The following is a 12,895-nucleotide window of genomic DNA, read 5'->3' on the forward strand; positions in this document are numbered from 1 at the left end:
GGGAGAATCTTTATGTGAAAACATTATCTATTTAATAATTTTATTGTTAACTATTTAATTTTGAAATCCCAACTCCTGTTAGAAGTAAGAGAGTGTGTATTATGTAATACTTCTTTGAAAGTATGAAATTATTAATTTTTAAACAAATTTATTATTTTAACATTTTAAAAAAATTATTATTAAAGAAGAGCATTTCTTTAAAAGCAAATTGTCTTTTAATGAATATCAATGGATCCATGTTTTCTTATCCTATATACTTCTCATTTAAGTTCTTCCATGCTTGGAGACAGCTATCTATTCTGATATCATAGCCCATTCCAACCTAAATTCTATAATGACTTCTATGACCCTGCTATAAATAATTTTTTTCAATAGTCTGTCATAGATGATCTGCAAACAATCTGTGGCAGAACATTCCAAGTTCATACTGGTCTGATAAGCCACAGGTTGGAATGGGCTATAGTATCATAATAGATAATAGCATTTATGGAACAGTGAAATGAAATCATAAAATAATAATTTCCTTTGAGATTATCTTCCTAACTGTCAAAAATCCTTCTGTTACCATATTATGATTTGAGTGGATTTGTAAGTCCATTAGTGTGGGCTCTCTCATTATTCCAATAGTGCAGAAATCCTAGCCACCTATGCCTGCTCATCCTAGACAATTTTTGTGCATGTTCTCCAATAATATATTGATGGTCCACCATACTATTTGTTCGAAAGCTGTGATTTCATCATATCTACAAATGAGCTACTTTTCTGCAATGTATAGTCTTTTAAAGAGTTGCCTAGGGAACCAAGTGACTTTTTTAGCTAATACATGACAGTGGTAGAACCTTAAATCAGGCTATTATGTCTTAACACATCATCATATTATTAAGAAAATAAGTTGCTTATAAGAATGAGACTGCTAAAATGGGATGTGCAGGCTGCCATTTGACCTAATTTTTTACATATATTCCATGGAATTATACATGTCAGTTAGTTAATAAGCATTTGTTAAGTACTTCCTATGGGCCAGGATTGCCATGCACATAAGTATGATTTCTTTTGCTTGTTTAATTCAGTACTTGAATATTTCTGGAACCTATGGTTTTACCAGTGTGAGCAATCCCTCAGCAAAACATATACAAAGCAATCTATGATTTATTAAATTATGTTTGAGAGCTGATGTAGCTAAAAAGTCTATAACCTTGCAATTGATTTTGTGATGAGCATCTTGAAACTTAGGTAGTCTGGTTTTTCAGGAAACAGACCTGCTCACTACACTCCTGGGGTCCATATTCAGTGACTTCCTGTTTGTTGGAACCTGCAAGAAATTGTGCTATGCTAAAATCACCTCCAGATCATAGGGAGGAAGACTTTAGTGAAGGACTTACTCTTAAAAAAATAAAATTCTGTTTTGACATTTTTGCTTCCATGAGATATATTCACATAGTGAGTCAGATGTGTCTATGTTCATGTAAAATTGGTGTGTGAGGTGGTTGGGAGAAGGGTCATTTTAGATGGAGTTTTTTTCTTTTTAGACCACTGAAAGTTTCTAAGAATGACATGACTTTAAAGCTATGCATATCTTTTTTTTTTAAATCATTTTTGTTTTAAATCTCTGAGAACCCCAATAGTCAATCAAATCAGCTTCACAATGAAATAATAAGGGAGTAAAGTTTATGAGAAATTCCATGGAAGAGATCCTGTGGGGTCATTTATTCCTCCTTCTCCCTTCTGACAGAGCTGTACTGTGACCCAGCAGGCAGATATTCACAAAGTCTTACTTTTAAGTTATGCTTGCCAAATATTTGTGGTTGTGTTTGTTGCTCTGGGTGGAGCCCCACTCTTACTGCCATATCCTCTCTGCTGCATACACCTTGGCAGGACATAACCCTAAGCCCAGAGATGATCAGTGTCATATTCCTTTGAGCCTGAAACCTTGGACTCTTTTTTTTTTTTTCTGTGGGATTTCAACTTCCCCAAACTAGACATGAAACGTTTGCACTTGATATGGGTTTCATGCTATGACCTTCTTATCAATTCTTTCCTTTCCTGCCAAGTAAAGAAAATGGGAGCCAGGTTTTTTGTTCCTGTTATGTATTTTGCATGGCCCTCCTATGAAAGCAGTCAAATCTTGGAGAACTCAAAATGTCATCCCCAAGATCTTGTGCCACACATTGTACTAAGCAGAAAAAGAAAAGGTCACTGGCTCCTTCTGAGTTTTGGTTCTGGCCCATGGTCACTGCTTTTGAATTCTTCTGGGAAATATCAAAATATTGTGTTGGAATTTGGGGCATCACCCCGGATTCTGGACAAGCATTGAGAAAATAGTTCTGACAAGTGTGGAAAATTTCTAATAGCTCGTTTTTGGGGTTAAACAAACTGGTACAAACACAAAACCACTCATTTACTATGGCGTGCCTGTGGGTCTAAATTTACAACATAGCATTTTTCTACTTTATAAAAAGAATCAGAGTTCAGACTAATTCAAAGAATGTGTGAGGATCAGGCTTCCCTACATCCCTACATTCTTGGAAATCTCTCTCTCCCTCTCTCTCTCTCCATATATGTGTGTGTGTGTGTGTGTGTGTGTGTGTGTGTGTGTGTGTGTGTGAGATTATAGATATAAGATCACTCTCTTAGTGAATCACTCTCTTTTCTCATCTATAAAATGAAGATCTTGAACAGGATGACTTCTATGATGTCTCCATATCTCATTTCATTATTCCAGAATCATAAACATATATATATATATATGTATATATATATATATACAGATATACATGTACATGTTTGCATATATGAGTTCATGTAAATGTATATATATACATATATGTGTATGTATATATTCGTGTGTGTGTGTTTTGAAAAGCATACTACACAGAAAAGTAGAACAAGTTTCAGACTATGAAGTCTGGACTAAAAAAATAATCCTCCTATTCTCCCTCCCCCAATTCCCTGAGCTTATTATACCATATTTATTAGCATCATCATTCTTGCACTGTAAGAATTCCTAGAATTTTGCAGCACAAATGCTGGTATTTAGAGCAGGGAGAGAATAAATAAATTCCCTGCCCTGATGAGCTAACACTGGGGGTGCAAAGCAGAAGGCCAGGCAACCCCTAAGCAGCAGGTGGTCTGTGTCACTGGAATGCTTTGCAGCGGAGGGTTCAAATAACAGTAGTGGAGAAACCCATTGGAGACAGTGGCCTTGCGTCTCATGTGCCCCATCCGAAAGACAGGGTGGTGGGTCGCCACAAACACGCTCAGATGAGGGATGCTGCAGCTTCTCCCCCCCACGCTGTCCCTCTCGGGACTTCTCATCTTGTCTTCTTGCTTGCTTGCCTGCTGCAGATTCATCCCTGAGGCCTGGTCAGCCTGCACGGTCACCTGTGGTGTGGGTACCCAGGTGAGGATGGTGAAGTGTCAGGTGCTGCTGTCTTTCTCCCAATCTGTGGCTGATCTACCCGTCGATGAATGCGAAGGTCCCAAACCGGTGTCCCAGCGCGCCTGCTATGCCGGACCTTGCAACGGGGAAATTTCTGAGTATAACCCTGAAGAGACAGACCTGCTCTATGGCAGCCTGCAGGATTTTGATGAGTTGTATGACTGGGAGTATGAGGGCTTCACGGAGTGTTCCGAGTCCTGTGGAGGAGGTGAGAAGGGCAAATTTGGCTCAAACCCCTTTCCCTTCCCCATGTTTTGTCCTCTCCTTATGTTTTCTTTCTGTGTGCAAATGTGCTGTGCAAAAGATTAGTTTACTGCCTCTGTTCCAAGGATGGTGGGAGGGAGGGAGTAGAGGAAAGAGGTCTTAACACAGAGTTAGACCAAATGAAACGCAGATGTATTCCTCTTTCTTTTTGTTGGCCTGACTGGGTCTCATGCTGTCAGCCGTGAGTGGCCCATGAAGCTAATATTTTTACTTATGGTTGTCTTTCTGATGATTCACAATATAGTCTCAGTACAGCTGATTGGGAAATATCATTGACATAAACATGGTAGAACACTTGACATGCAATATCATTTATCTATGCTCTTGTCTCAATATATGTGATACAAATTCAAGAAATATGACTGTCCTTTCCAACAACACATTCCCACTGAACTATTAGACACTCAGATTATATCAACAGGTTGTGCCTCCTGGGGACACTTTAAAATGTTTGGACAATTAACAGTTATATGTGGCTGAGATAATTAACCCTAGAGGAACCTGAAGCTATTCAGACAGTGATCTAAACCTTACATTGCTATTTAAATATGTTATCTGATTTGATCCTCACCACAGTGCTGTGATTTGGTAGCATAAACATTGTGATCTTTTTTTTTTTAACAGATGGGGAAACTGGGAACAGAGAAGGGAAAGGGTTTTTCCCAAAGCCACACATAGTGTAGATGATAGAGCCAAAAGATCTTTGATTCTAATCCCAGTGTTCTTTCTATTGCATGAACTTTCCCTTTAATATATCTGCTTAGAAGTTAGAATTTGGGAGCTAAAAGGAATTTTAAGAGTCTATTCCTCTTATAGATTGAGGAATTGAGGCTTAGAGAAATAAGATAACTTAAAACAAGATCACATCGTTAGTAGCAGGATTAGAACTAAAACATATTTTTTCTTGAATTTTATGTACTCTACAGTCACTATTTCCTTGTCATTGGAGAATGATTTAAGGTCAAAGTCATGAGCTAAATGAAGTTCTATTATCACATCCTGTATGGATTTCCTATTCACCAGCAGGTTCTAGAATCCATTGCTTAAATCAAATTATCTTTAATGATTTTGGTGTTGTGAGTTGCTAAATAAGAATACATGTGACAGCATCAACATTTTGTCCTGGTCTCCTCTTCTCACCTTTTTGCTTCACCCCACTTCTAGCTTGCTAAAAAGAAAGTAGTGACATAGAAAAACATGGGAGAATCCCTGCCAACCAAACTCATTGGCAGTCAATAAAGTCCTTTGGGTGTGGAAGGGTCTCAATATCAGGAACTGTTTTCATTACCAAATATTCCCAATTAGGTAATATAAAAATCCTAACAAGAAATCCTCTGAGCATTGCATTTTCAAAGACATCTTTCATCATCACTGAGGATGGAATAATAAATATAACAAAAGAGCTTACAGTGGAGTTGAAAAGGAACGAAAAAGGGAACAATAGCAAGAAGAAAACAGTCATACAGCAGGTCTTTTACTAGGAGTTTAATAGTCTGACCTTGGGACTCTTGTTTGTTTCCAAGTCTTCCAATTTCAAATCCTGGAATTCAAAAAGGTTTTAATGGTGAGTCCTGGTACTTAAAAGTTTAAATTCTTCCAGCTGATTTTTGTAAGACAGCTTGTTGGAAAACCACTCATGTATTGCTTGCTCATACATTTTCAGGGCACCACTTCATACAAAACTAGAAGTGAGTGCTTTAAAAGACTCTGTTATCACAAAGAGCAAAGGAAACTGAAAGATTTAATGGAAAGACTATCATAGTCTTTGGTCCCTTTCCCATGCCAGAATGATGAACAGAGGATGAGCCAGTTGAGTTTCCATCCCTAATTTCTATGATAGGATTGATTAATGATTGTTTCTAACCTAAGAAAAATATACATGATAAAAAATGATATTTATATATGAACTAAACCTAGGCAGTCATGAGTTTCAGCTACAGTAAGCTGAGCCTCCAATTTATGAGCAGATGGAAAAAATACATTCAGTAATGGAATATATAAATAACTACATGCCTTTATCTTCAAAAATCCAACCATTCCACTGACCAACCAGGAGCATAAGATCCAAAGTATATTATGTATATGGAATGTATTTAATTTGAAACATTTACGTGCATTGATTTGGAAGTAAGATCTGAATGTTTGATGTACCACTTGATCCATGCGTGTAGGAGCTGAGTCTGTATATAACATAAATTATACATTTAAAAAGCCAAGGGAGGAGAGTTACTGAAATTTCTTAGGTCTCAAACTGTCAACAACTGAACACATTTACCTATAGTTGTATTGCTGTGCCAAGGTAATATTTACTTCTAAAATTCTAGAGTTGAAAATTCCAAAGTGGTGAAAATATGCATGGAAATATGGTTCATATGATGTCCATATGAACTTTTAAAAAGCCCTTTCATTATATGGAATGTATATTTTGAAGTCATTGCTTGACAGCAACATTTTATTGTCTCATCAACTTTGTTCTTCCACCAAAATGTTACCCAGGAGATTTTACAAATATATGTGTTTATATATACACATACATACATATATTTGTATACACACACACACACACACACACACACACACACATATATATATATATTAATCATTTTACCCAAAGTCAACCAAAAATGTGCAGGATTAGTGAATAGAGTCTAAATCAATTTTTTGCTTGCAATACAGGTCAAGATAATTTTATTGCTTTTGTAATCTCAAGAGATGAAACTGGATAGATGCAAAAGTAACCTTTCACCTTACAGAGGTAGCAACCAGAAGGAACTAGTTAGTAATTTAGCCTTTCGTTAGTGGCCATATTTCCCAGAGCTGTCATCAAATATCATCTAACAATTATACTATTCTGGTAGATATAACCACTGAAAATCCCATTTGCTGGAAGATTGAAAACAATCCCAACCTCTTAGATTTGTAGCCTAGCTCCCACCATCACCTCCTAATTTTACGTCATTTTCCCATATATGAACTAACAGTTGTCCTCAATACCAACTTTGAAACTGATCAGCTTTGTAATGCTTAAATATTAAACAAATAGATCTTTATCAAAATCCAGGTGATAAAGAATTTGAGATCAAGTATCTTTCAGGAAAAAAAAAAAAAAAAGGCAAACACTTTTTCCCAGGACATTTTTTGTTACATGTTCTTTCCTTGGTGGTTTGACCATGAAAGTTTTTCTTCATTTGGGTGATAATGATAGTGGTTAGAAATGTATATAAAAGGCTTACTACTTTAAGACACAGAGGGAGAGATGTGTGTAAATTCAGAGAGTTAAGGCACTTGATTTCCTTCAAGAAGCTCATAGTATAGTAGAAGAAATGACATATGCATACAAATATGTATAATACCAAAGAGAATATAGTAAGAATTTATGAGATACAAGCAAAGTGCTATGGGAATTAAAGGAGGGGGAGATCACCTGTGATAGGGAAAAATGGAATTTGGGAAGGCTTTTTTGGAAGAGATGACATAGAAGCTGGGTCTTGAAGGCTGGGTTGAATTTTGATAAGGAGAAATGGCTAGGAGGAAGTACATTTATTTTTTAAAATTAATTTTATAATTATAAATGTTTTGACAGTACATATGCATAGGTAATTTTTTACAACATTATCCCTTGTACTCCCCTCTGTTCCAAATTTTTCCCCTTCTTCCCTCCACCCCCTCCCCTAGATGGCAGGCATTCCCATACATATTAAATATCTTATAGTATATCCTAGGTACAATATATATGTGCAGAACCGAATTTTGTTGTTGTTGTTATTGTTGTTGCAAAGGAAGAATTGGATTCGGAAGGTAAAAATAATCTGAGGAGAAAAACAAAAAATGCTAATAGTTTACACTCATTTATTTCCCAGTGTTCCTTTTCTGGGTGTAGCTGATTCTGTCCATCATTGATCAATTGGAATGAGGAAGTTCATTTAAAATACAGGAAATGTTGTGAAGAAAACATGGAGATAAGAAAATGCAAGTTGTCTAGTTTGACTCAGACAATATATAGTACATGAAGTAGAATAATATGCAATAAACTTTAGAATTACAAAGCACTTTATGGGTTGTCTCCCCTATTGGAATGGAAGCATGTTGTGAATAAGGATTGTTTATTTTATTCCCAGAGCCTAGTATAGTGTCTGGCATAACAAGAACAATTTAAAAATACTTGATTCATCAATTGACTAGCATACATAGCATATTTGAGTCTCATGGTTACCTGGCACAATAGGTATTTCCAGTATTATCTTAGTTTTATATGAAGAATCTGAAGTTCAGAAAAATAAAGAAATGTGTCTAAGGTGAGTGAGTAGCACAATTTACAGGTGGCAGAGCTAAGTCCTAAATCCAAGTCTTCTAAATGTAAATTCAGAGGACCATACAATTCTTCAGTAAAATTTTTGTTTGTTCCAAATTTTCTTTTTCACTTTAACAGATATTGGGTTATGTTTTAAAAATGATACTTGAGATGCTAAAACATGAATAAGAATACGGCTTGGGGTCTTTTAAAAAATTGGTTTTAAAATGAGATCAATGACACATTCATTTGTATCTGTTCTTCTGGGATTTTTAGATAAAAACCTTAAATTCCAAGTTGTAAACATAACCTTTTATAACCATTTTCCCTGTAAACATGTCTTTTAACAAAAGTGGAAGTTTGTTTTAGATACATAGACACATATCTCTTCATACACATAAAATTGTTTAGAACTTTCATAGCCAGATATGTAGAAAAATAAACTAGAGTGAACTATTATGGTGCATACAACTTGTGTTTAACTGAAAACTCAGATTTTTAAGGTCCAACAAGTGATCGTCCAACCATTACTCAAGTCTCCAATAACATGCAATATCTATTATATATAATGATTAATATGAATACTAACCAATGAAACCCTTTCATATATCACATCACATGGAATTTTTTTTTGACTTTAAGAAGATTCAAATTAAATCTTGAACCTCATTTCTTAAAGAGTCACAAGGGATGGAAATGGAGAGAGTGCTCCCTTGGCAACAATTAAAATGTTGCTGTCAAACATTTTGTTTGAGAAAATTTTGGCTTGCTTACAGAGGAAGAAGAGGATGTCTGGATTTGATAGACAATAACCAAATACTTTTAACAAGAGCCATTCTAAATGAGCATTGTAGATCAGTGTTGAAATTCATCTGTGAGTCTTAAGATGAGATCAAGATTTTTTTTTTTCAATTTGAAAAAGAGACAAAAGGCTTCTAAACTGAGTTCTAAAAAGGCTTCCACTCTAAAAGGGGCTAATAGTGATGAAGTAACTGATGATGAATGGCAAGTGAATACAAAGAAAGATTTGATTAGAAAGTGTGGATTAAAAACGTGCACTTAGGAGAGGATAGTAAAATATTATTGGATTTAGTGACAAAAAAGCCTAAATTCAAATCCTGCTTCCAACTATGGAGAAATTCTTTATCCTCTTCATATCTATTTCCTTATCTATTCCATGATTATAATATTTCCTTTTTTTTTTTTTTTACAGGTCTGGTTTGAGGTTGTTTTGTTTAATTTGTAAATCTTAAAACATTGTACAAATTGGTTGTTGTTATAGTATTTTAAAATGAAAATATAACTAATGCTTAAGTACATAATCATATATCAATATTTTCATGCACTTTATGGATATTGGTATTTCCTCCAATGATGTAGATATTATGTGTCATTAGATAATATGTTGTATCACATATTAAGTATATATGTATATTCCTAGGCTCCAAGAATCTATGATTTCATTTCTCTTGACCCTCCATCACCTATCATAGACTGCAATCCCTCTGAGCCATAATAAAAAGTCTTTGTAAATTGTTGTGGCCGAGAAAAAAAAAATTATCAGCTGGTTCTAGCCTTCTGCTGATGAGCCTACTAACTCCTTATGTAGACTGGTCCTTGAATGGCAGATATGAACCTGTCACTAGAACAAAATAAAAAGTTTTTCCAGCCTAAAATGTCCTAATAGAATTTGCATATCCTTTAATACCATAAGTTCACATCCACATCACTGAGGGGGTTCAAAGTAAGACTTTATTCATGGGTACATGTATATAATATATAATGTATATTTTTCACTGTTTTCTGGTTAGATATATATATAATTAAATATACAGTAGAGCATTATGACAATATAACACATTATAGTTACATTGTATAGTTATATATGCTTATAGATATATACTATATAGTTGTATCATATTTATAAATACATTATATATAATATATTACATATATAGGTACATATTTGAATAAATATTTGAATGAGTGTTCTGACTAGCTCTCTCCTTAGGACTGTCCTTAAATTATCTCAGATAAATTAGTGTCTAAGTTATTCTAGAAGATCACTGGGAAAGCAGATTCCACTGTGTCTCTTGGTATTTTAAAAATGCCAATTGCTGCTATTTGATACAGTATGCAACAAGGGTGGAGGGGTTGATAAAGCTCTTACCCATTTGAGTCCTAGGCACTGAAGCACAGACTTTACAGTGGGGAAGATGGGGATGCCCCTAAACACAGGCTGCCAAGAAACCCTCAGACTCCTATTCTACTGGGACAGGTTCGTGAACTAAAAAAAAAAAAAAAAAAAAAAAAAAAAAAAAAAGGAGCGTTTTTTAATGGAATTAAGCATCATAACTCTTCAGTTCCCTTTCTTCATTCCAACTTTCAAACCTGCCCCAGGTCTCTGCAGCAATGAGCCAGAATCAGAAGGAAGCAGGGAAGGCTTTAAGCCTCGACCTAGGAGACCACTAAAGAACACAACTCTTTGACAGTGACTTCAGTTTACAAAATGTTGGATCTTATACCGTTGATTTGGGCTTTCATTTCAAGTACAATAATCCCCAGTTGAAGAAAATACAAAGTGTCATGGTCATGGGGCCATTTTTTTTTTTTAACATCCTGCCCTTTTTCTGCATTAAATTATCACTTTTCACCATTGGTGGTCAAACTGTGGTGGCCTCTTGTTTGCTATGGCTCTCAGCGCTACGGGGCTATATTTGTTGGAGCTTCCATTGGTCTGTTTTCCTTTGGCTACTACCCTTCTTGAGGGGCACACGTTCAGAGGCCGCAACTCTGACCACGTTCTCCCTTGATCATGTGACTTTTGGTGAGATTGGCAGCCCTGAACTTTGAACTGCCCATTCTGACAGGCTCCAGGATCCATACCAGCCACCAGGACCTCCCACAGGTTCCCTTGTCTACACTTCATCACCCTATTTCTGAGCTTTCCCTGCACCCGTGGCCTGATGGTGTGATTTGTGTGCAGGTGTCCAAGAGGCTGTGGTGAGCTGCCTGAATAAACAGACGCGGGAGACTGCAGATGAAAGCCTGTGCGTGACCAGCCGCCGGCCACCGAAGCTCCTGAAATCCTGCAATTTGGATCCCTGCCCTTCAAGGTAAGCCACTTGTGGGCCCACATTCTGAAAAGCGAGGGGCCAGGCTGCGTGCATCCTTCTAAAAGGCACCGAAAAGCAGAACCCTTATTGTTACCCGATGTTTTGAAAACCAATTAGCATCAGCTCAAACTTCTAGTTGAATCCACTTAAATTTAATTGAAACCAGGGCTTTTGAATCCTAGCCCAGTGGGCGTTCACGTCCTCCAGAAGGCTGTCGTGGCCGGTGCGCCCGTGTGCCGCCGCTGCCGTGCATTGGAAGGAACATTCAGATTATTAACGTATCCATGATGCTTGTGGGCTGTTCTCCCAGGCTCTAACACCATTCTAACTAATTAGCCTAGACCTCGGGGCATTGGGAGTGGGGAGTTTGTGTTTTAGAAACCCGGGGCTTGCCATAGGATCTGGGTGGTATAACTGATCCGCTGTGAAATCCGTAGGCTCACAGCATGCAGATTCATTATACCGTGCTCTCTCGGGGTTGTGTTATTATTCCACAGGCATAAAATCAATTAGGCCATTTCATTACTGAGTCCTGTCTGTGTTTCATTATTACACAATCTAAAGTCTTAGTTAATCAATCCAATCACTTCTAAAGTCCACATAATTTTATGGTGTCTTAAAATCCTTGCTTTTCAGATACTCTTTTATAGCATAATACTCCGATGTGTCATTTTTCTTTGCAAGTGAATAGTTCAAAGGACTTGAGCCAGGCTTTCATATCTGCTAATGGGATGAAAAAAAAAAAAATGTCCCTGCACAAAGGAGTTGATATCCTGGATGTACAAGGAACACTTAGCTTCTGAATGTAACTACTTCCATGTCTGTTCAGGGATGGTTATTTCCTATGGTGTAACAGAAATTGAGGAAATGGTACCTAAGTGCCATTCTCAGGAGTTTAACATACTCTCCCGAGCTGATGTACTTTACTTATGGAAGTAGTGTCAGTCATACAATGAAGAGAGTACTAGATTTCTTTGAAGAAGCATTTCTGAGCCCCTACTATATGCCAGGTGCTATGCTCTTTGCAACTGTTATCTCATGTTCCTCATAACAACTCTGGTATCTACATATTATTATAATGCCCTTTTACAGTTAAGGAAACTGAGGCAGACAGAGGTTAAGTGACTTGCCCAGCTAGTAAGAGTCTGAGACCACATTTGAACATTGTCTTCTGGATTTAAGGATAAGGATTCCATTCACTGAATTACCTAAATTGAGGAGTCAAACATTCAAGTCTTCCTACTGACAATAGCAATAACAACTATTGACATTTGTATAGGGTACTTTAGGCTTGCCAAACACATTACACAATTTTATTTCATGTGAGCCTCCTAGAATCTACACAATAGATACTATTGAGATATTATTGATACCATATCCTCCTTTTATTCAGGAAAAAGGTCTAAGGCACAGAAAAAATTTGAATCCATGAGTTCATGGTTATGCCTTTTTAGCTCATATCACAGGAATGTGTTAATGACAGTTCACATCAGTTCTGGAAAGCCTATTGTTAAATTTTCAGAAAATGTGATTATTCACACCTCAGAAATCATTAAATGGTACAAATCAGGGCTTGATTTATTCTTTTGTTGATTTTCTGGACTTAAGAAAATGACAGGAAAAAAAGGTTAATGCAGGTTAAATTTTAGATGTTCTGCATTTTTACAGTGCAGGTTATTAAACAATTACAATCACATCCCTGTTTATACTATATTCCTTCTCTCAAGCAAGAGCTATGCACTCTTCAGAGTAATTTAATCCTTCTGTGCCTCAGTTTAGTAATTT

General features: G+C 36.4%; 1 protein-coding gene across 2 annotated transcripts in view; it reads left to right on the forward strand.

Moving 5' to 3' along the window:
* Positions 1-12,895, forward strand: part of ADAMTSL1 (ADAMTS like 1) — a 380,756-nt gene that overhangs the window by 218,222 nt on the left and 149,639 nt on the right. For both annotated transcript variants that reach the window (XM_074282966.1, XM_074282967.1), the window contains exons 14-15: positions 3,346-3,647; positions 10,981-11,110. In XM_074282966.1, the coding sequence (XP_074139067.1) occupies positions 3,346-3,647; positions 10,981-11,110 (432 nt within the window). The remainder of the gene's footprint in view (positions 1-3,345; positions 3,648-10,980; positions 11,111-12,895) is intronic.

This window comes from Sminthopsis crassicaudata, chromosome 1 (assembly GCF_048593235.1).
Source record: "Sminthopsis crassicaudata isolate SCR6 chromosome 1, ASM4859323v1, whole genome shotgun sequence".
Classification (NCBI taxonomy): Eukaryota; Metazoa; Chordata; class Mammalia; order Dasyuromorphia; family Dasyuridae; genus Sminthopsis; species Sminthopsis crassicaudata.